This window comes from Boleophthalmus pectinirostris, unplaced genomic scaffold (assembly GCF_026225935.1).
Source record: "Boleophthalmus pectinirostris isolate CB_2022bp ecotype Guang Dong unplaced genomic scaffold, ASM2622593v1 HiC_scaffold_16, whole genome shotgun sequence".
In the NCBI taxonomy this organism is placed as follows: domain Eukaryota; kingdom Metazoa; phylum Chordata; class Actinopteri; order Gobiiformes; family Gobiidae; genus Boleophthalmus; species Boleophthalmus pectinirostris.
In genome coordinates, this window is record NW_026571095.1 from 19,276,092 (window position 1) to 19,301,259 (window position 25,168).

The following is a 25,168-nucleotide window of genomic DNA, read 5'->3' on the forward strand; positions in this document are numbered from 1 at the left end:
TTTACGTGCCATTCTCAAAACTTCACCTGGACTCATAATGTGGTCTGACCTTTGGCTTGATCTTCAGCATCCACGTCTCTCTCTATAGAACACCAAAGAGCTTACAAGCTTGATCGCATGGCTCAAATGGATTAGTGAAAACTGTTGCTGTTCACCTCAGAAATACAGCAATAGGAAAACAAATAAACATGTTGTTATTAAGACTATTGGCCATATCTTTGGTTATTGTCACTAATACTTGGCTGTTGAATCCGGTTTGTTCTGACGGATTCAGTCGCTACAAGCGCGCGATGGCGAGGCGTGCAGACCGAGAACTTTCCAGTCAAACAGGTGAACCGTGCGCAGCGGCTGTCGTTTGGAGGTCCCGGCGACATCCCCGCTCCCTCTCCTCCTCATTGTCCCCGTCCCAACAACGCCCTCCAGCGGTGAACACCCGGGCCAGCCGCACTCACGGGTTTGTGAGAAGCGCTCCAGCGGCGTGCACTGGAGAGTGCGGGGTTGACAGCGTATATCAGCGAGAACATGAAGCCAGACAGGGAAATCCAGGGTCAAGGAACTCTCAGAAACGCAGCGCAGACAAAACAAGGCACGATCATGGGCACAGTGCACCGCAGCAGGGCCAAACGATGCCCCCCTCAAGGGTCACGCGCAGTCTCCAAGACGAAGAGGAGCTGAACTCAAGCTGGAACGGAGCTCCCCCCCGCAGCTCCACGGTCTCCGCTCAGCTGCACGTTCCCTCCACGTATAGTGTGAATGGAGACGCACAGCCTTCCACTGGCGCGGTCGACGAAGAAAACTTCTCCGGAGAGGTTGAAGATGAGGACCTGGGTGCATCCGCGAGGCCCGCGCTTCATAGCGGGAGGAGTGGAGGTTCGTCCTGGGCAAGCCCGGTGCCCCGTCCGCCGCCATCCTGGATGACAGCCTTGTACTTCCGCGGAGGCAGGGAGCAGCTGAGACTCAAGCCGGACGCTGATCTGGAGTTGCCGAGGGCTAAGTTCAGTCTGGAGCTGTGGGTGAAGCCTGAAGGAGGGCAGAGCAACCCCGCAGTAATTGCAGGTGGGTTCCATAACCTTACTCTTGAACCTCTCACCAATAAAAGCTACATTTTCTGTGCTTTTAGTTAGGTTATTCATGATCATAATTTTGTCAGTTCTGGTGTCATTATTCCACTTATCCAAATGCAAATAATGCTGAGAAGACAAGGGAGTTGTAGTCTCAACGTGTGAACTGATAGCGACCATGTCAGAGTAGCAAGCTCCAAGCTAAATATTGAATTAATGCATATAGGCTACTATACTATTGACACTGATGCATTAGGATATTGCAGTAAATCTTTTTTATTAGGTAGGAAATGCTCAAGACAATATGTATAATTAGAGCCCACATGACCAGAGGAGGCTGAGCTGGAGGTAGCAGAGGTGCAGCTGAAGAAACTGAAGCTGGAGTTCTGTTCATTCTGGAGAGAGTGCCATAAAACTGACAGCTTATCAGAGCATTACAAAGACAAGACTGAGTGGAGTATACACTCTCCAAAAATACCAACCTGTTTTATAGAGGATGTTTTATGGAGTCATCATGGTGCAATGCTCTATGATTTGTAAGGTATTGCCTCCATTGTCTTGTGCATTTGACCCATCCTCTCTTGCTGTGGAGTAAGGTGAACTCAAAAACACAATGTTACAAAAGTAAGCATATGCTGTCATAATCACAGACTGAATTATTAAAAAATTAAAAAGAGGTCTGTAAATCAATCACTTAATATAGTTTAGTGGAAGGTGATATGCAACTTTTTTGTTAACTAAATAATGAACTTAACTCTAAATCTGTTGTTGCTGGAATCTGCCAAAATCCGGACATTCCTCCCCTTGTTTTGTTTTGTGCCATGAAATACGCACATCTGTCAGTGATTCCCCATTGTAGTAGTTCTCATTGTGGCCCATTTAGCCTGCTATATTTGCTTTAGCCTAATGTAGATTTATGATAAATAGATCTTTGCATTTGTATGGTTACATTTAGTAGCTATACAGTAGTCAGCATGCAGTTTAATGTATTTCATTTGGCACAGGTAAGGCTTCCTATTGCCGCTCTCCTTTACTGCTTCAAAGACCAACCGTGAAAATGGCTCCTAGTGCTACATAGTTTGCTACACTTTCCCATATTGATGTCAAATGCACTCACACACATAACATAGCACCGTGGAGGGTGAAGGGGTTCCCTGACCCTGTGCTGTCCCAGTCCGCACATCTGGGAGGCAGATGTGGAATCGTCTGTTGCAAGAGCAGATGGAAACACAGGGCCTTGCCACGGCTGTGAGAAACAGCTCTGTCTTTTCTCTCTTCTAGTATATTCTATGTCTCTGTTCTGCAGCATCTCATTGAACTCAATGACAACCACACGCTCGAGATAGGCTCAATGAGTGGTGCACAATGGATTTGTTCATTTTGAACTAGTAAAAAGCACTTACTCTAAGCACTTGCTTATACTCCTCCTTCTCCTACTACTGCTTCTACTACTACTGCCACTACTGCTGCCAGTACTATTAACACATTTTAACACAATAGGTTTTAAGTCCAAGGCTGTACTTGATTTTGAAAGTCTACCATGAAACTAATAACAAATACTTCATCTTTCCTTTGCCAGCTAGAATTGCCACAGCAGCATTTGTCTCTTAATGCAAAATGAACCAAACTAATATGTCTTTATTTCTCTTTATTCACTCTGTCTGTCATGTCTTCAGGTGTATTCGACAACTGTTCCCATTCGCTGAGTGAGAAGGGCTGGTCTGTGGGCATCCAGACACTGGAGCCTGGCAGTACCAAAGACGCCCGATTCTACTTCACTCTGCGCACGGACCGAGCAATCAAATCCACTACTGTCTATAGCCACCAGCGGTACAATGGCAACGCCTGGACACATCTAATGGCTTCATACAACGGCCACAACATGACCCTGTATGTCGACGGAGCTAAGGTGTGTAAATTTATATCCTAAATTGTAGTTACCTTACTTTAGAGTTTACATGCTCAAAACTGATCTTATGGCAATCACAGCAAAGTGTGACCTCTCAGAAGAAGCTGTACTTATATAGTACAAAGCTACTGGACAGAAATCTTATTATATTATTACCTCATGCTCAATAGAAATTTCTGCATATTTACCATCATTTCTTCTGGAAATTATTTTTTGACAGGTTGGAGAGAGCAATTTCCAATCTGGAAATCTGTACAGCTCGTTCATGAAGACCTGCAGAACCTTCTTTCTCGGCAACAACAAATCAGAGAAGGGCCACAGCTTCAGGGGACATATAGGAGGTTTTATCCTGTGGGACTATGCCCGAAATCAAGAAGACCTGATGCAAAGACCACAGGACATTGATAAGAGTGATCCCCTACTGGCCATGTGGGCTGACTTCACCAATGTAAGTTAGGGTTCATGTTTCCTGTAATTTATGTCTTTGGATATTATCTGTGGTTGATGCGCAAAGCATAACAAGCATAACCCTATGAAAGTTTTCAGATTCAAGAGTGTGGTGATGCCAGTTTTTCCTGTATTAAATATTACTGACTTTTATTGATTTAGTTATGATGTCATCTGAGACCCACTAAAACTTTTACCAATAGCAGGCCTATGTTGAAATCTAGCTAAATCAATAAAATCCTTGTTGGCAAAAGTAACAAAACAAATTTCAACATAGTATCTACAATCTTATTACCGCATCATTCCAATTATGTTTTGGTTGTAGGTAGAGAAGTTGTGGACTCCATACAAATTTGGTGTCCACCCGAGCATTGTCACCACTCCAGTCCCTGAACAAGAGCTTGTGTCCCCATTTGACCCTCCTCCCTGCGGACTTACACCTTGCGATAACACAGAGATTATTGCTGGCTATAACAACAACTGGCAGCTCCGGACCTCCAAGCATGTGCGCTATAGGATCGTCAACTTGGCCGATGACGATGGTGGGAACCCAACGGTATCCAAGGTCCAAATTGACCTGCAGCATAAAGCTCTTGTTGAAGCCTTTCACCCTTATAACATCACTCTGGAGATCAACATCCACACAGTCAGAAACTCCAGTCTAAGAGAAAAGTTTATTCTGAGCAACTGTCGGATTGAGAAGATTGGGAATCGCCAGTGTGATCCTGAATGCGATCACCCCAGAACCGGTCACGATGGAGGAGACTGTCTGAGGCTGGGGCCGTGCTACAGCTGGAAAAGACAAGATGGCGTTTGTAACATGGAGTGCAACAGTATCTACTACGACTATGATGACGGGGACTGTTGTGAACCGGCGGTAACGGATGTGCTGAAGACATGTTTTGACCCAGAGTCTCCAGACAGGTAAGAGCTATATGTTTATTGATAATTCTTAAACTACCATTCTATCAGAGTGTATTTAGATAAGTTCGACAGGCAGATTGAAGACGTTTGCATTCCTGTGAAATTTTCCAACTATGGCCTGTCACGATAATTACTATATCGACTTATTGTTCAATACATGAAAGCTAGAACAATATTTTTGGGGTGAATATGCATCATATATACAATTTCTTTGCACTACTGGGAAATTTTTTGGCTATATGATAAAATTTGAGAGAGACTGAATTAATGACACTGTGTCTTGTGTGTTTCATTCTGCTCATTATCTATATATTTTTTTTAATATTATAGATTTAGAATAGTTTTTCTGGTTTAAATGTGCTGTTGGGTTACTGTGTCAGTGGCATAAGTGTCAGTATTATCTTTTATGTTCTATATTTACTTCATCAATATATCACACTTCAATATTTGTTATTGTGACAGACCTATATGGATGGCTATAGTCCTTTAGGTGTTTGCCACTAGTTATTTCATTTAATTATTTCATTACGATTATAAGAATTTATATGCACTACAGCAGAGGAGGAGTTTTCAGAATGACTGGAGAATTTATTTTTCACGGCTGTTTGCCAGTACATCTGTGTTTACATAGTTATTTTTTACAAGATTATAATGATTTTGAGAATTTTTATAAATACCACACCCCTTTTAGTTGATTAATTGATGCATAGGGTATGTCTTTAATCACCCAACAATTATTTTGTGTACTACTACCTTAGAAATAAAAAAAAGGAAATATTACATCTGATATTAGAATTTTGCTGAGTAATAATAGAGCATCAGACTCATGGTACATCTTATGATCCCAAATGTTGCATGACATTTGTTGCATACTCATACTTGAGTCAGATATACATTTTCCACCAACAGCAGCATTTGTCCTGTGAACGGAGCTCTTCTGTTCTTTGCAAAAAGTGATACGCTGAAAAAGAAAGTTAAATGGATGTGACTTTGACTGAAAGCTACACTGTGATCTGTCACCTTGTAAATCCACTGCATGGATTTAATCAGTCCAGTAATAGTTCTTTCATCTCTGTTCACACAATGCTGGACCAATTTACCAATTCTCCAATTTCCTGCAACACTTTGTTTTGTTTGATCTTTTAATGAAACTGTCACCGCACCTCCTGCTGATTTTCTTGCAAAAGGAAGTTTCATTTTCTATTGAGCACCTGCAAATGTGCAAAGTTTGTTCAGTTGTGAAAACTATAACCAATGAAAACTGTGATTTATAGCTGATTTAGTTGGGAATTTAGTATTCTGTCTGGGTTCTTCTATTTCCAGACAGTGTACCCAGCAGCATCAGACTTATGAAAACATGTTTTTTTCCAGTTCTTTTCTGGTTGTAAGTTTGGGCACACAAGGCCACTAATAAGAAGAGTTCTCCACATGAGGTGCATATCTGGCTGGAAGGGACGTGCAATGAACAGCTCAACCGAATACATGGACAAATTGGCACTCTCACTTTCCCCAGTGGTTTACAGCAAGAGCCCTGTGAAGTGGGGATGTTGGGTTAAAAGGCCAAAGTACACATTTATTTTTTGCTAAACAACTCGAGTGGCGGCCTGCTGCCTTCCATTTGCAATGACAGACAGGCCCCCGCAGAGTTCCAAATAGTTTGCATCAAGTCTCGCCATGAGGTCGTCGGCCCAACTTCGTAAAGAGCGACTTTTAATCCATTTTGTAACCACAAGGCCTGCAATGTGCCACTGTGAAACAAGAGAGGGGAACTCTATCTGTTTATTAGAAGGATACTTTGAATGCTATAGACAGTAAAATGGTGAACAGGGGAATAATGCTGACAGGGAGTAATAAAATGTAGTTGTTGGCTGCCTCTATAGTGTCTGACTGAAAGTAGCAAAACAAAAATAGAAGCATTAGACCTCCATGAAGCAAATGGTCCAAAACCTTTCTTATAAGACTCTGTAATATTAACTATGTAACTTTTTCTGGTGGAGGATCTGCCACCTGTGTGTCTCCATGGACATTTTCTGCATTAGCTCTATTTGTATTTAGATGCAGTTTTTGAGTGGGTGTCCCCTCTCTTGTAACTTGGCCTGGTGGTGTCAGCTGCTCTTTTGCATGGAGATGTATTTATTATGTAATAATTTTAATGTCATATTGTGGAAAATTCTACATATGACACCTCCATGGAGACAAGCAAGTAGTGAATCCTCCGCCAGAAAAGTTACTTAGTGCAGGGTAACACATTGTGTAATAACTAGGGTAAAGAAAGAGTATTCCAAAATAGATCCTCTTTTCTCTCAGGGCAAAAACATTATTCCAAGTTTTGAGATTTTATTGTGTTTCATTTTAGGACACTTATGCAACTCTGCTGGCACCCTGTCTATATAAATGCCCTACGAATTCAACCATTTGAGCAATTTAATTTCATATTTCCATTTTTTAAACGTAGTAGGCCATTGGTGGACAAATGCATTTGCCTTTGTAAATATAGAGCTGGGTCATCTGGAGGAAGTCTTTTGAATTATGTGCCTGACCCTGGCTCCAGCTTGCCGCTTTATCAAGCGGAAAGAAAATGAATGTGAGCGTGACATTTTCTGGCATTTGTGAAACCATTGATCTATTTGAATGTTGGTCATGGGCTTTAGGTACAGTATTTGTCTTTTGATTTGTCTGCCAGGTGCTTTAGAGCCTATTATTTAACTGCTGCTATTCATGCAAAAGTCCTTTGTTGTGATAATTGAAATTTGCATAGTTAACATTAAAGCAAACATGTTTTTCTTTTTTCTTTGAGTATTTAGTACTATACTAAAACAATTATATAGATCAGTATTTTACACTTTGTGCATTGTAAACTCAACTGCAGTACTGATATAAAACAAAACCATCCACTGGCTTCCTGTTTAAACACTAGAAGGGACAGGATTCACCTTTTCATAGTGCAGTTTACTGAACAGTTTACAGTTTAAAGTGTCCTTTACAGTGCAGTTTGAGTGTGCTGTTTTTATTATTATTTTATATAGATGGCTGTATGACACTTTTTAACCATACTTTTTTTGTTTTTTTTTTTTTTTTTTGTAATTGCATCTAAGTACTGGGATGTGTGTAGGGATAGGTGAAAACAGAAATGTTCTGCACTCAAATTGCAAATGCAAGACAATACAAGATTAACATGCTCAAATCAATTTAAACTTAAATTTAAATAAATTTAAATTAAACTTTGACTGAGTGCATGGTGCAGGGAAAACCATTAGAAGATGTTTAAAAACTCTGCTTTAACATTAAAATATAACAGAACTTTGAATGCCATATAGTTGTTTCTTTACCTTTTTGTATCTGGGAGGTCTATGTGGCCTGAACTGAACCTATGGGATATAACAGGGATTCCCCAAAGCATATTCACCTTATTTAACAGAGCGCCTGGGCTCTGGTTTTATTCAGGAGGTACAGTAGATCCTCACAGCAGTGCACATTGAACTCATTTTGTGGTGTAAGGCCATGTAATCATGCTGTGTTCGTATGGGAAAATTGGGATTCATTTGGAGTGAAAGATTAAAGTTTAGTAGGCCTCTAACTCCACAGTACCATTAAACAGTTCAGATTATTTGTAGCCTATGCAGCATCTGTGCCCCAAGTATAGAGGGCTACTGTGCACCATGTAGAGCTGGGCAACATGACTTATAATAACAATATTGTTACTTATATGTATCATTTACAGTTTTTATGTATTTTATCTTATCTAAAACAAATACAAATGTTTCTCAATGTTAATATTATGAATACAAATAAAAAAGGTCAAATTTCTTTCTCCAAAGTTTGATTGCATGTGCTGACAGATGATTGGCCAGATACATAAATAGATAGATGTACAGAGTTTGATAAAAAAAACAACAACATTTGAATCATAATTTAGATGTGATTAATTACACATTACTAGCACCAAGAGAACATTTCTGCAAAGGCCCACGTCAGCTTATTTGGCTATATTGAATGACTTCTCATGTTGTTTTGAAATGTTGTGTTCGTTTCCAGGGCATATATGAGCATCAAAGAGCTGAAGGATGAACTTCAGCTGAGCGGCACTGATGCACTAAATGTCTTCTTTGCTAACAACTCTGCACGCGAGGAGCTAGCTGGAGCCGCAACCTGGCCCTGGGCAAAGGAGGCCCTCTCTCACCAAGGTGGGATTTTCAATACATTATTTAATCACAAGCATATTTATCAATTTGGAAGCAATATTACTTTCAAATAATGTTAAGTCAGATGTGGAAAATGTAGCAGAAGGATACACAAGATACTGATCAAGATTTGTTGCCATGACAAACTGAAACTAACAAACATATTTTATTTTGTTATTTGCTGGCAGTGATGTGTCAGTAATATACATATTTAATTCTTAGCTTCTTGGTCTCCATGTTTGCACTCATAATATTCTGTACACTCATATCCCAGAGAGATGTGGGGCGCTATAAGGGCTGGCACAGATGTTCCCGGCACTTTGCCTGTTTCCTGCTTTAATCATTAAAGCCTTTTCCACTGGAAAAGCCTGATCAACCCAACAGCAACAGCACAAACAAACAGCAGAGTGCTGGGCCATTGTTACCACCTGTATGTTTTTACTCACTGCATGAAAGTAATAACTCAAGATGACCATTAGCTGTATTATGTTGTTGTTGTAAAAGACAATATTGAAAGCCTTAATCTTTCAAAGGAGATGGATTTTACCTGAGGATTCTTACCATGTGTTCTTATTTTGAAGATGTGCCTGCAGCTTGTTTTTTAGTGTTTTTGTTGAATGTTTTCCTGTAGGGAGTATGTTTAAAATTAAGAACCAATAACTCTTGAATCGGTTCTGTCTTTTCCTGATAGTATCACTATTACTTCACCACAAGAAGACCCTTATCTCTGCTGTGTAGGAAATCTAACAAGAATTTGAGAAACCAAAGATAAATGCAAAGTGAACAAATTGGATTTGGTTCTCCTTGAGCTTAATTTTAATGTTGTTGTTTTGTTTTAGTTGGGCTGAAATGCACTTACTTACATTGGTGAAGTCAGCCCATATGCACTTACATTTCTTCATTAGTGTTTGTAGATCATACAAATGTAAATACATAATTGTAATTTTGATTGTAGGGGGCATGGTGTTAAATCCATCCTACTTTGGAACAGAGGGGCACCACAACACCATGATCCATGAGATGGGGCACATCTTTGGTCTTTACCACGTTTTTAAAGGCGTCAGTGAACGGGACTCTTGTGACGACCCATGTCAGGTATCCTTCATTGACTGATAGAACTTAAACAATAATTTTGACTTGAAACTTTTCATTTGATCATTTCAGGAGACCACCCCTTCCATGGAAACTGGAGACCTGTGTGCTGACACTGCTCCCACTCCCAAGTCCAAGGTCTGTCACGATCCAGGAGCTGTGAACGACACTTGTGGGGTCATCAACTACCAAGATACTCCTTATAGTAATTATATGAGCTACACTGGTAAGTGTGCTGTTTTGACCTGATTATGTCAAATATCTCAAATAGTTTTGGTGGAAAATGAGCATGTTCTTAACTTAGCAACATTAAGAAGAAACTGTAAGTAGTAGGAAGGTAAGTATTGAAAATTAGATACTAATCAAAACTAAAACTAGCATTGACAGTATATACTAATTTACGCAGGTATTGATACTAAAAGAGTCACATTCACAAGAGAGTAATAAACCTTTCCTGTATCACTTTAGAATGATCTTGAGCTATATCAGAACATAGACCACATAGACTAGTATATGCACACGGACCACTATAGAACATACCTGGACGACTGAGGGATTACACTGATATAAGGCCACATGGTAATATAAGAGAAAGTACTATTATTTAATGTTAAAAATCGCACTCTACCTAAAGAATTACCTAAACAAAGAGTTGTTTCTCTATTATCATCATGGTATCAGAACTGGTATTGAGTATTAAGTGTATTCTTTAGTATCAGAATCGAGGTTGATGAGTTTAGTGTTAATACTGTGACTATTTTATACTGGAAAAGACTAGAAGCAATGAATAGTTCAGACTTAAGCTAAGGCACAATTTTTTCTGACTTTATCTTTTGCACATCACTCACTTAAATCGCTGAACTTGAAATTTAACATTTAAACAACTTTTCTTTCCTCACCTTAGATGACAACTGCACCAACCACTTCACACCAAACCAAGTGGCCCGAATGCACTGTTACTTAGACCTGGTCTATCAGAAGTGGCTGACAACTCAGCAGCCTTCCCCTGTCCCTCTGGCCCCAATAATAACAGCCCAGACTGCAAGATCTGTGTCTCTGTATTGGTTAGCCCCATTAAGTGGGCCACTTTATCAAAGGTAATTACAGGTAGCTCTTTGAAAGTTATAGGTTTTAATGGTGATAAATGACTGTTCAAATACTGCTTTCTCTTGTTGTAGCTCTGCTTTGGGTTTTTCGGGAGTGGACTGTGGACTATGTGAGAGTGATGGCGTCTTTCATCAATACGCGTTTGAGGCTGCTTCTCCTCGAGTCTGTGACACGTCTGGATACTGGACACCTGAAGAAGCTGTTGGTCAGTATCAAGTATAGACTGTATATATAAATGGACATAGCTAACCTCCTGTTTGCCATGTTCCAAATAGGAAGTGAGCATTGGCACACTCCCCTCAAGCTCGCATAGCAGCAGGTCACTTTGGTTTGGCTCCATATTGGAATCCAAATATGGAACTCGACTCTAAATTCGCCCCGTAACTGCTGGGCTTGATGAGCTTCCATGGGTTACGTCACCTCGCAGTCCACTTTTTTACAAACTTTACAAAGATGAGTGGATCTGGCGCTGTATTCTACCTCCCTGATTTCAGAGGGTGTGATTGACAGGTGGATTAACCAATCAGAGAGACGCATGCTCCAGTCATGTCAAAAACAAACAAGGCTGCTTACTTGTAAAAAGAAGAACATTTTACATAAATGACCTAGAAACAGTGTGGCTTTTTACAGAATTAACAATTGAATCACCAAACTATTACTTAATTGAGGCAAAAGAAGTTGTATATTTTGCATTGAATTTTCACAAGTAGATGTCATTTGAGGGACACGTGCTAAAAATCAGTGGCTGTGGTTGGATAGACGTTTGGACGAAGGTTTTTCATGCTCTATGGTCTGGCTCCAGGGACTGACTGGTCAGGAAACTTCTTTATACAGTCTATGGTAACAACACAGCAGTAACACTGGACAATATTACACCAATTTAAGACTTTTTAACTTGAGCCTATTTGTGTACATAAATTGTATTACATCCTGTTGGATAATCAAGCTAAACTGCTGTGACTGCATTAAAGGTGTATTATGTAACATTTCTGGCAGAGGGTCTCTGTCTATCTCCATGAAGAGAAGTAAGTGATGCCAAGTTACTGATCAGATCTGTGGAGTGGCAAGCCTATACCTAATGAGCACATGAGCAATAAAAACATCCTGATGAAATGATACTTACTGTACTGTAGAACATTCCAGGCAAAGTAATAACATCTCCTCAGAGACAAGCAGATAGTGGGTCCTCCACCAGAAAGTTAGTGCCAAAATAAACATTGTAATCAAAATATCAAAACTCAAAATAATCTTTCTCAAAACTAACCTGCAAATCTTACCTTATATTGTATGATTCTTCTCTAAATAAAACAGAAACAGAACAACCTGAGTCCACTGAAGGTTTCTCTCTGTAATTATTAATGAATTGTTGTTTAGGTAAACTTCCACTACTGTGCTGTGTGTTGTTTACTGTAGTGCTGCTGCCCATCCTGCACACCTCACCTCCCTGTAAATCTCAGGTGCGTGCAAGCCTAATAGCTCCTGGAAAAGGAAAAAGACGAAAATCATTAAATGATAATTGCCCCCAGCCACAGACCTGTGTCTCTGCTTTGGCCAAAGTGAGAACAAGGATTATTAGGCATCTGAGCGTCGACTCTGGTAATGTTTGGGTGCTGTTCAAGCTCCATAAACAACACACTATAGAATGTAATGGTGTGAACATATGGTCCTTGTTAGTTTAATCATTTTTACTTTGACATGTAGCAAGAAAACACTACACAAATGGAAAAAAACACATTCTATTAAACAATGTAAAAAGAATCAAATGAATGAGTGTACAATAACACTTTCCGCTGCTTCCGTGGAAACTCGACCCAAATATGTGGAAATCCTCCACTGGAATTTCTCCTTTGAAAACAAGCGGCCGGAGGACCAGGGGGGATTACGAGTCCCGCTCTTTGGCTGTGGGATCGTAATGATGATAAAGAGTCAATTACTGTCTTATTCTAAACAGGACCGCGCACACACAAGAGGAGACAGGCTGTCTGCTGGCATCCCTGCGTTCTCCTCTCTGCGCACACTTTCACACATGATAATGCACAGAGCTGCTCTGTCAGCCAAAACATGTGTACATATATTATACAATCAGGAAGGAAAGGTAAGGGGGGAAATTAGGCTGTTTTGATTCACGTTTAGGAACTGCCAGGTAGTTTCCACATTTATTTGTTACAACCGTTTCTACTTTAACAACATTTTAGTATTGCACAGTGAAGTAACAAAAACAGAGGTAATGTGCACAAACTCATGCATTAATTTTTAAAAGGCCCAATCCAAAAAGAGCTATTACAAATAAAAACAAAACAAAACAGGGCTTATCTGACCATCAAAAAAGTATTGTTATGTTATAATATTTAACCAGAAAAGGTGTACTTGACAAGAAGGATAAAATAGAAGGACAAAATAGAATAAGAATAAAGATGCATTGATTGATTGATTTGATTGCAGCTTAATCAAATGCAGTGGATTGTCGAAATACTATATTGATAAGTAATAATAGTGCTGACACCATTTAAGGAAATCACAATTTTAAGTTCAACTTTGTTTAAAAACACTACTTGTTTTAATGTCCTATTAAGTCACTGGCTCAGGGTTTAAATGCATAAAACTGTGGTTTATGTAATGAATAACACCTACGCCTAATTGAACATGTGGTTTTATTTTGGGAAATGCTTGATAATGACACCATGTTTATTGTATTTCCTTGTGATAATTGGAAATAATTAAACCATTAATGATGGGTCAAATGTAAAACTGCCTGCTCCCTTGAGACTAATGACCGTTTCCTCACTCTGCCCTCACAGGCCCCCCTGATGTGGAGCAGCCCTGTGAGCCCAGCCTGCAGGCCTGGAGCCCAGAGCTGAGCCTCTATGACACCAATGTCACATCTCCATGTCCTGACACAGAGGGGTGCACCCTCACTCTGGACTTTCTTCACCCTGTTGTACCTCACAGCCTCACCCTGTGGGTCACCTATATCTCTACAAGTAAGCCTCCTTTAACAATATACCACAGACTACACATGTTACCAACACATATACATGATTAAAAAAGCTTTTTGACTAGAGTTATTTGTTTTTTAACTTTTCTGGTGAAGTGTATGCCTCTTGCTTGTTCCCATGGAGATGGCATTGCTGTAATCCCCCACAGTATGGCTTTATCCTTGTATGTATTCAATTACAGGTGCATTTATGACTTAAAGTACATTGGCAGGATTGCCTCTCAACATATCTTACCTGCAACTTTTAGCATCAAAATGATCACAAAACTGGCTGTCCCAAAGAGAAGGAGAAATTGAGAGGGTCAGTGCTGCCCAAAGTCCATGTTAATAATGTTGATATGAATCATCTTTACATTACTTGGGTATTGATGGCTGGAAGGACATTTAGTCCATAACAACTGAATTACTAATTCCTATTAATTACTCTGCAGACCCACTTCCCTATGCAGCTTTTTAGCATCCTGTTTTGTTTGTCAGATAACCCGGCCATTGCCGATATCGAGCTGATCACAGAGAGAGGAGGGGTGATCCACCTGGGCCCTCAGCATGTGTACTGTGACATGCCTCTGACTCTGCGCCTCAGCACAAACAGCGCTGCAGTGGAGGCCATAAGACTCAGCACGTTCGATGAGAAACTGGAGATCGATGCAGCCATGTTGTCTTCAGGTCCAGACAGTCCACTGTGCTCAGGGTGTAAGCCTTTGCTGTACAAGCTCCACCGACAACCCCCCTTTACCAGAGAAGCCCCCGCTCAGAGGCAGCAGACTTTCACTGACAGGTTAGTGTCAATAATACATTCCATTTACACACTTTTATATCCCTTCTCTGTATAAAGTAAATAAAGATATGAAGATCACCATGAAGATAAAAAATATATATCTACTGTATTAATGTATTAATATATTAATAGACACCAGGCCCAAGTATTCACACAGAGGAGGGCACAGCTAATATCTTTGCCAATATCTTAGCAATATTCAAAAACTGAAAACTCTGAAAAACTAATCAAACCTACTCACACACGTTAAAAACAAAACAAAACAAAAATAAAATAAAATAACAGATGAGTAAAGCAATGGATGATTCAAATGTGAGCCAAACGTCAGAGATACAAAGCACAAACTGGACAAAAACAACATCTTGTGTGGGGAAATAAGTGAAATCAATTATTGGATATTGTTTCTGTTTGAGAACATATGTATTTATATGTTATTTTTTCCTAATATCATATTCTAATCAAATATTTATAATAGGGATTTACAGGGAGTAACCCGACACACACACATCTCAGATACTGACTGATTTCTGACAAATAAATGCTCTTGATGTGTTCAGAAATACAGAGAACAAGGATATTTTTATGGAGCTTAAGTTTCACTGACTTCCTGCTATGTGCCTGTCAGGTCACTGGATACTGCAAGGTTACAGACCAAAGCAGAGTGGGCATAGGCCTGGTTTTGTTGCAATAATCCTGAGAGATATGTTGATTGGTGATGAACGTACAGTGATACATAATCCTCCCTTTGTTCATAATACCTTAGAACTGCTTTGTATTGGCACAGTCTTTTCTTCACAAGTTCCTATTCTGCAAGATCTTCTCGTATTAAAGATGCACTGTGCAACTTTTTTGATGTAGGGTCCATCACCTGCTTGACTCATGACACTGGATGTTCCTCAGTATACGCTTACATATATTTTTCATTTATTCAGTTACTATTCAAGTTATTTGTTTCCATGGATATTGGTAGTCATTATTATTTGCTTTTTAAGTAATTTTGTGGAACATTCCTTTACCATCAATATGGAGATATGTTATTCATTCTGTATTTCTTTGTGCAGCTCTGTCCAGCTTGGTGTCCATTATAAGTACACAGTCCAGGTAGAAGCTGAAAATGTGAGTGATGAGTCTCCTTCCCTGCTGTACATCCACGGACAGTCTTACTGTGGAGATGGCTTCATACAGGGGTCAGTACAGTATAATGGCACTAATATACTACTGCGTAAAACCAAGGCAATGCTGACACTCTGATCTGTAGGTCTGAGGAATGTGATGACACTAATCTGCTGGATGGAGACGGCTGCTCCAAGAAATGCCAAAAAGAGCGGGGCTTCAACTGTAACGGTAAGGGGAAGCTATGAGTATTTTTGCAATAATATAAAAAACAAAGGATAGTGGAAGTATCGTACTGTATGGTGGTAGAAGTACAATGCAATTCTACCTGTAACAACATGCTATTACATTATTAAAATAAACTATTTCCTAAACTATTTGTTCATTATTAATTAAGTTTGTGTTCATGCTCCATTAAGGTTATTAAATGTGCAGTTATTATTATAAAGTGTTAGACTTTGGGATAGACGGTTTGGGTTAATATTACCGATTGTTAAATTGGTGAATGTTATGAGGAATGCTACTAAAACTAACACTAATAGAAGAGTTTTCTAAGGAACAAGACATGAATCATTAAAATGGTATTTAAATGACAAAATATGATGATCTCTCAGTTATAGAATGTGTATGAGTTTTATTACCACATGTTTTTGTACATGGTACGAGTTTCATGTCTTTCAGCAGGTCTATTCCTGCCGTGAGTGAGACCATTACATCTCTCCTTTCACAACAAAAGAAATTATGACTAGTAAAGAAAACAATTTGGCAAAAACAGCTTTTACAAATTGGAACACTTAAATCCAATTATTCAATTGTTGGTCTTAGTCATGAACAGAATATTTGTTTGGGTTTCCTAACCACATTACTCTCTCGTAACCCTTACTTTTCCAAACTGGCAGCTTTCAGACTGCTTTTCACATTAACACACAAGTTTTATTGTTGAGGGAGAACCCCGTGACAAACAATATAAATTTAATTAAATATTGGTTTCTAAGAAAGATAAACCATATCCTGATTGTGCCATAAGATACATTATAAATTAGGTATGAGCTATTTCAATGTTTTGTTGTTTTTACCAATTCCACTGTTCCTGGACTTATCTGCTTTGATCAGTTGTGAAAGACATGACGGTGTCTTTCGTGCAGCTGTCCAGATGTTATTGAAAACAACACAGGAGGTTTTAGAGGAATATTTGTTGCATTACGGACTGTCATTAAACTATACTTTCACACTGGTTTTGGTAGACTAACACAGAACCCATTATTATCACGGCAACCTTAACCAATCAGGTGCAACTGTATAGCTGTTAAGTGGACACTATGTTCCTGCTGTAATCTCAACAACATTGTCCAAGTCCAAACTACCTGGCACCAGAGCAGAGCAGGAACTGGTAACAAAAATCCCCTCTAATCTTTAAGGATTTGTCTGAGGTGTAATAGATTATCTGCTTTGGTTTTCAAACATCACATCACAAACATTACAACTGGGGTGAAAAAAGAATAGGCCAATATTTTAAGTGCTTTTTTTTGCTGTGATGGTAGTAATATGATGGCACAAATTCTCATTCCTGTGACAATAACTGTGGTCAAATTGCCATATTGTGATTTTCTCTTCAAAGCTCTATGCTCCAAGAAACAACTACTTAAGTGGAAATAGTCAAGTATAGAGCATATTTTATGTAATCTTTCATTCTCAAGAGACCCCTGGGTCAAAGGCAAACCACACATTGTTGGGGGGTCTTTTCAGCAGACCAGATTGGTTCATTAATCATTCCAGAAAATGATTGCATTTCTGGACCCAGAATTTGATGTGCGTGTCTGAAAATATGTGGCTTTGGAGCTATTTGGACAATCGAGTGAGCATTTATCTTTGACACATGATGATTCACTTTTCACCTGGTCACTGTAAATATTGTAGCGCCCTGTGTGGGATCTACCACGCCAAGTCCCATATTTCCCCCCCAGACTATTAATATCACAAATACGGCTGATTGGCTGAGTCAATACTGCTAACATCAAAAGCGCCAATGAAAACACAAGGTTGATTTGTGTTTCTGACAATATATTTGGATGAGAGTCAGACAATGTTGGATAATTTTTGCATTGCGCCAGATACAGAATCAAGCTTCACATTCATAGGTCTTGTTTTTGTTTGTTTCTGAAGGAGAACCCAGTCAGTGCTATGTTTTTGATGGGGATGGCGTGTGTGAGGAGTTTGAACGTGGCTCCAGTATACAGGACTGTGGCTACTTCACTCCTTTGGGTTTCAATGATCAGTGGGCCTCAACTGCTGCTGCCTCCCACCAAGACCCCCACAAGTGTCCTGCACGCGCTGTCACCGGGGAGCCACAGCTCAATAAGGTATTCAAATCAAAACTGTTTCTCTCTATCAAACGCTTATGAGCGATTTATTAGAGCTTGAGTAATTTGTGTGCTTTTCTGCATTTGAAGCTTAAAATTTCAGTTTGCACTTAGCTCTGTAGTATTTTGAAACAGGGAGAGCTAAAAAATTACACAGTTCCCCCAAAAAATTATAAATAAATAAATAAAAGTAAAAATGAAAATCTGCTGCTTGCTACAAAACGCTATGGAGATGTGAAGCCAGAGATAATCAGCTCCACAGTTTTGAACAGGAAGTCAATGGACTAGGCCTGCCACCGTAATTACTATATCGACTTATCGTTCAATATGTGGAAGCTTGAACAATATTTTTTTTGGTGTGCTTTTTCTTTCCACTACTGGGAAATTTGTGATAATTTTTTTTGCTATATAAGATTTGAGCCTCAAAAGTTTGAATGAATAACATTTATGACTCATTACAGATGGAAACTAAGAACTAAAGTGTTTCATTCTGCTGTTTATTTATTGCAGCTCATGTTTTTTTTTTAACAATATTATAGATTTAGAATAGTTTTTGTGGTATAAGTGTGATCTTGTTTCATCAATTGTTTCATCCATTCAGTTTGTTTCAGTATTATTGTTTATATATTTATATCGTACTTCAAAATTTGTTATTGTGACAGGCCTACAATAGACCTGTTTCTATATTTAAGATTTAAAATTCTGATCAATTCTGGATTTATTTCTAAAAAAAAAAAAACAAGAAAAATATTATGTGTGTTCATTTAAGACAACAGATGACTTAACATGTACAATACAAATGACCTTAGAAACACATTTCCCAATTGCATCATGTAATGGAACACTTGGGGAATGTGGGTTACGCAGACAGCCATAAAGGTAGAAACGCTCAAAAGCTCAAAGCATTTTAGTGGTTACAGGCTCAAGGGCAAATGTGTACCCAGTAACAATATCCTGAACAATATGTTCCTGCAATAATCTCAACAACATCAACATCATCCAAGTCCAAAATACCTGGCACCAAAACAATGCATGAACTGGTAATCACAAATCCCCTCTAATCTTTATGGAGAAAATGTAGTATGTGTAATGTGTACTGCAGATATATAGACCACATGTGGTATAATGCATCATCATTTAGTTCTTCTGAAGTTTAGATTAATATGATTTTGTTTTTTACACCAAAGTACATTTACACACCAGCAACATCATTGGAACACATTTGATAATTTGCTCACAGAATATAGATAACAGAATTTTTGTGAATCCTTAAATTCCTAAAATTACATTCATTCCTAAAATGAATAAACAAGTGGCTTGTAATTCTATGTACTGAATGCATTCGTGCAGAGTCAGTTAAAAATTTGATTTTGAGAAATAAGCTGTGTCTGACTGGCGGGTGAAGCCACGAGAGAAGAGTAAAAGCCCAGCTCATAAAGTTGAAGGACAATCTGGCAGAACTTTGAGTGAAACATCTTATCATGGATTCCAACTAATCCTGAGCCTGTCATTCCTATTTACAACTTTTGTATCGAGAACAACAGACACTTGTTATGAATTGCACACCTTTTGAAATTCAACACTGGTACACACAACAAATTATAATAATGTATTTCACTGAACACTCTTGAAACGGTCTACTGTACATTGAGTCTTAGTTGCAGGGTAAATGCTGTTTATGCCCCTATATAGCAAATGACAATTAAGAAGTAATGTTTTCTGGTTCAAGGTACACTTTATAACTTGCCATTCGGCTGTCTCCATAGAGATGTTATTACTTTGCTTAGAATGTTTCACAGTATGATATTAAACAAATGTTTTTCCATGGAGAAGAGTAGGCGACTCTACCAAGCCAAGTTACATGTCAGATCTGTGGAGTGGTGACTTCACTCAACACTGTATTTAGCAAATAACTGTACTTGAATAAATGCAAGATAGATTCATTTATTGTCATATTGTGGAACATTTCAAGATAAGCAATAACACTGAGCAGACAGCAGACCCCAACCTGAAAAATTAACAATTTCTAATAAAAAAATCTAACCACTGATGCTGATACTGGGACTGGACTAAACTGGGACTAAACCAGGACTAGAAGAGGACCTACACAGTGTTCTTCACCATATTCTTATATCAAGTTTTCTCCATTAGAATTGACTGGGTTTATTGTCTGTACACAGCTGTGCAGGTCTCAGTATCTGGACATAGGGGACAGACCTCCCACTGGAGCCTGGTTCCCCTGCACCACTCAAGACGACAGCAATGACCTGGAGCACACTTACTGGCTCAAGGTAGAGATGGCTTCTATTTGTGCAAACATTTCAGTGTATTAATAATCCGTGTTGTCAAATGTGTATATTTTGAGTTTCAGCTTAAGACAAATCATTCCGAGTATAAAAGCCTTCAATTACCATGCTCCATTTACTCATAATTCACAGTCTTATACAATCAAATGTATGACAACTGAAAATACAGTCTGATGGATAGTGATAATGATGTTAGGAGCTCATTTAACTTAGACTATTAATGTATTCAATGTAAAAACATATTAACAGTATTAAAGAGTTTTCAAATAAACTCTGTACCTAAATACCTTATTATTGCTACTTAAGAATCCTGTCTTTCCACTCTGGGTTCGTGTCTGGTTTGTGTGTTTTGAGCGCCGTTGCTATCATTCATTTTTTCCACGACCGCTCTTCCCACACTGAGCTCAGCGGGTCCAGAGAGTGTGGGGTAGCTGTTGATGTGACTGATTCTTGTCTGTCATGTTTGGGATTACCAAGCCCTTATTATGATACATATGCTCTGTTTTACTCAACTTTCCATTTCTTACAATTATGGACACCCTATTTGTCAGGCCCAACCATTCTGGCAATCCCCCTTATCCACAAATAATTCTTGTTAGATATAGGCCTACAGTTGTGAAAGCAGAGACCAATACAGAAAGTGCACCAAGTAAACACAATCAAAGTGAAGAACCTGTGCTTAGACACTGTAAACTAGAGTTAAACTAAACTAGTTAAACTAGACTAAGTCCATTGAATGGAAAGTATTTTATTATTCTGTTAATAATATTTGGTGGGATCATTTTAAAATCATGTACTGTACAATCTAAGGTATTAATACTGGTTAAGAGAAAGAAAAGACAGGCTGATGAATTTAACTTCTATATAAAATGCTTCTATTTAAACAACTTATATCTGGCCCATCATCTAACATCTTCATTTCCTAAATGACATTTAAATTAAGGCGAGACACTGCAGGTGAATAGGAAAAAAACAAAAATAAATATTTAGATATATCAATTTGAAACTTCTCCTGTTGTTTACTCACATAAATGTAAGAAAAAAGTGTATTACAAGCTTTTCATCATGTGATGTTTTCATATAAAAAAAAAAGGGCTTTTAAGTGTAAAAACTGCCACAATTTTTTGAGATGTTCAAAATAGAAACATGAAAAGATCCATGTTTAAATTTCTTACTTCTTTTTGTTGACTCATTAGATTAAAAAAAAAAAAAAAAAAGAAATCTAAGAAGGGAGTTTAAGATATCTTATCTAGTATTTGTGTAAATGAAATCTCACTGAAAATTTGACTGAAAATAACAATTTCGCTTCATCATTTTAAGTTTCATAGAACTCTGTGGATGAAAGTTTATTAAATTAAGTATTAAAACATCTCAGTGGAAAGTGGATCATTTTATTGGTTCCACATGAACATTGCCAGGAAACCAATAAACAAATTACTATTTTGGTTTTCTTTGCCTCACTTTAAATTTAAGTAACTTTTTGTATTCTAATATTAAATCTATTTTATTATCACGATTTGTATATTGATCCTTGAACGCAGGTGGGATTTCCTCATCCTGGAGTAGCTGCCTCAGTCATGGTGTACCTAGCCTCAGATGGTTCATGGTCCGGGGAGCAGTGTCGAAGAACTGTCGTGATTCTATTGTCAGATACAACTGGGAAGAACCACTCACTGGGTATCACACATCACAGTTTCATCAGTACTACAGCTTACAGCATTCTAAATACTGTAACTTTCAGTGCAAAGTGAAGCTAAGAGTGGACAAACCTAAATTATTTCAGTAACAGCAGTCAGCAATGAAATATCACAGATAACCATTAATTTAAAAAAAAAGATTCAGACTGAGTTTATTGTTTGTTAAGCACTGTTTTAGTTGCATTACCATGGTGCAGGAAGGAAACCACACTGAGGTAGTCACATGGCTGATAAGCAGTGCTCTATGGACTGCATTTTTACATTAGATCATTGTTACATTACAAAATCAAATTCAGTTCTGTCAGGTGGACAAAAGTTTTTGAGTGAAGATGTTTCGCCTCTCATCGAAGTGGTTTCTTCACCTCTTTGCTATGGGCCTGGACAACTGAGGGACGACACAGTCTTTGTTACATTACATTAGATTACATGGAGCATTGTTTTTCTCAGGCTCTCATGACCTGTCGTGCCATCACAACCCCCTGGTGGTGAATGTGACCCATGATCTCTCACGCCCCTTCTTCCTCACCTCTGCGGTGGTCCTGCTGCTCTCCTCTCCCTCAGTGGCTGTGGCAGGTGTGGCTCTGAGGACCTCCTGCCACTTCAGCACCTTCGCCCTGACTGGGTGCGCATCACAGGGTGGGCTTCCCCACAGCTACCTCTCCCCTTACACACGCATAACGCACCTGCATGTAGAGAACACAATATAGACATTAAACATGACAGAGTTCATCCCAGTAACTCTGGTTTTATACAGAAGTTACTCAAGAACCCTGCCATCACAAAATGATCACTTTAGCAAGCCTGATGTAAGAGATATAGGCCAAATCTAACTAGAGTCACTTTCAAACCTGGTTTTGGTAATCTGGAGTTTAGTCAGTCTGACTATGGGAAGTTTACATTTGAGGGTAGCAGATTTGGTACACACAACATTCTGGACTATAGATTGCCATGTGTGATTTAATTGTTCATCTGTTGTTTTTTAGGATTCATTAGTTTTTCTTTTCACAGTTGTTTGAGGCAGGCTTGTCAGTTGGACAGCTGTAGTCCACCACAGATAGACCATGGCTTTGTCAGGTAGGACCTATATCCCTCAGAGGTATACCATGCACACCACTGTGTGATCTTAAAATGTATGTGTGTGTGTGTGCGTGTGTGTGTGTGTGCGCGTGTGTGTGTGTGTGTGTGCATGTGCGTGTGTGTAGGTGTACAGGGGGAGGAGAGGCGTCCCGCTGCTCTGTGCGCTGTCATCGAGGCTACAGCATCAAGTTTCTCAGTGGCAAAGGAGAACTATCCTATCAGGTTCAAACTGCTCTTATCTTATCTGGCTGACATTAACATGACTTGGATTTTTTTCTTTCTTTAGAAATATGTTAAGATTTTATGGAATGCCTTACAGTAATAATTTAAAGTGTTTCTGGCATGCTTGTCGAAAAGTACGGAAAGATAATTAGCAGCTGCACAGAGGATTTTCCGGACATGTATCCAGATGTTAAAGAAAAAACATAATTATTCCATCATATTGTAAACTACCATTGCAAATTTCTACTTAATCAAAAAATACAAAGTAGCTGAAGTTGACCCCAATGCTATTTCTAACCTTCTCAAAGTGATTGTTAACATGTTGTCTGTTTGCAGAGGGAGGCAAAGCTGGAGTGTTTCCATGGTTCCTGGGACCGTATGGTTCGGTGCCGGCCTGTGGACTGTGGCCTTCCTGACCAGTCCCACATTTACCACGCCATCTTCAGCTGCCCCTGGGGAACAACCTATGGGAAACAGTGCTCTTTCACATGTGGTTCTCCAGCCATACTACAGGGTAAAGCACATCGCCAGAGGACCATTATTTTAGCTGTCCACTAATCAGCAATTATCTTTTCGATTAGTCATCGAGTCAAATAATTACATATGAGTTTTTTTTAAGATCCTATATTACTTAAAATTTATTCTTGAGCTCCTGAGTTTTAAGCCATGTTAGAATGTGGTTACCTGGAGCTGTGTTTTGTTTCATTCATAAATGTTTGAGTAATCCTACATTATTGGACTGTTCGCATCCCCAAAACTCAAAATGCTCTTTTTCACCTTGTGATGGCATGTAGTGGTAGTTTTCAAGTTAACAGCAACCTTTTACCTTTAGTTTGGTAGAGATTGGCAATTTCAGGTGTGAAATCATACAAATGATTCTAGTGAAGGTGTATGGAGTTTAATAACACAGTGGAGCACTTCCTGTGTTACTACATGACATCACAAGGTGCAAACTGAATTTTCTGTTTGAAAAATGGACGCAGGGTTTGTGTGAATGAAACAAAGCACAACTCCAGGTATGTCTGTGATGAGGAAACAACTTTATAACATAGATCAGAAAACAGCTTAATATGGGCCCTTTGAAATATACTTTTAACAAGATAAAAGTAAAAATATGCTGACTGAAAAGCTTATAATAAGATTATGATTGACTAAAATGTATTATTGGTAAGAAGCCCGATAAAGATGAACCATTTTTGCAATGAGTCATTACAGTCCTAATGACCAGCAAAAAATGCAGCAAATTTGTGACTTAAAATCTTAAAAAATGTACAACTTCTTGCTGCATAATATGATCAATGTTAACATTTTCCCTGTGACAATTTCACAGATCCTGTTTGATGAAATAAGTTTTCCTTGAACTCTTTTCTCATAGTCCAGCAGATAGCCACTGCAATGCATCTGAGCATCCCCAGATTCACACAATGGTTTAATAGCTTATAACCATGCCATGATTAAGATTAATTATATTTTATAGACCCAGTAAAAGTATGTTATGATTGTCCATAAAGCCTGACACTCACACATACTTCATGTGGGGCCACGTAGGCTCAGAAAATATTAGCTTTGGGCAACACTGAAGCCATTTGCTTATAACTTTACTGCAAAACTATAAAACTAAAGCTGAATGATCCCAGGGGGCAGAAATGAATCAAAGCAGTGACGGAAAAATCCACATATTTTAATGTCCAATGCACACTCTGTTCTGCTGTCAGGTCAATATGATTTAACCTACTATTTTACATCTTTGTAGATTAAGCAATTGCTTTGTTTTCATTCACAATTCACATCCTTTAACAAAACAGTTCTGTACACAATGCAGAGATTTTTAATAAAACCACCTTGCGCATACATTGTGTGCACCTTAAAAATGTGAAATAATGGCCTCTTATTTGGCTG

The 25,168-nt window shown here is 38.7% G+C and overlaps 1 protein-coding gene across 1 annotated transcript in view; it reads left to right on the top strand.

The window, feature by feature from the left end:
- pappa2 (pappalysin 2) overlaps positions 1 to 25,168 on the top strand; it is a 40,938-nt gene continuing 15,770 nt past the window's right edge. Inside the window, exons 1-20 of the mRNA XM_020936041.2 lie at positions 1 to 1,056; positions 2,738 to 2,970; positions 3,191 to 3,418; positions 3,743 to 4,341; positions 8,377 to 8,525; positions 9,478 to 9,617; positions 9,687 to 9,840; positions 10,519 to 10,711; positions 10,793 to 10,926; positions 13,520 to 13,702; positions 14,194 to 14,494; positions 15,556 to 15,681; positions 15,753 to 15,838; positions 17,771 to 17,967; positions 20,148 to 20,258; positions 21,815 to 21,950; positions 22,418 to 22,592; positions 22,979 to 23,044; positions 23,173 to 23,269; positions 23,606 to 23,783. Of these exons, the coding sequence (XP_020791700.2) occupies positions 189 to 1,056; positions 2,738 to 2,970; positions 3,191 to 3,418; positions 3,743 to 4,341; positions 8,377 to 8,525; positions 9,478 to 9,617; positions 9,687 to 9,840; positions 10,519 to 10,711; positions 10,793 to 10,926; positions 13,520 to 13,702; positions 14,194 to 14,494; positions 15,556 to 15,681; positions 15,753 to 15,838; positions 17,771 to 17,967; positions 20,148 to 20,258; positions 21,815 to 21,950; positions 22,418 to 22,592; positions 22,979 to 23,044; positions 23,173 to 23,269; positions 23,606 to 23,783 (4,354 nt within the window). The 5' untranslated portion in view covers positions 1 to 188. The remainder of the gene's footprint in view (positions 1,057 to 2,737; positions 2,971 to 3,190; positions 3,419 to 3,742; positions 4,342 to 8,376; positions 8,526 to 9,477; positions 9,618 to 9,686; positions 9,841 to 10,518; positions 10,712 to 10,792; positions 10,927 to 13,519; positions 13,703 to 14,193; positions 14,495 to 15,555; positions 15,682 to 15,752; positions 15,839 to 17,770; positions 17,968 to 20,147; positions 20,259 to 21,814; positions 21,951 to 22,417; positions 22,593 to 22,978; positions 23,045 to 23,172; positions 23,270 to 23,605; positions 23,784 to 25,168) is intronic.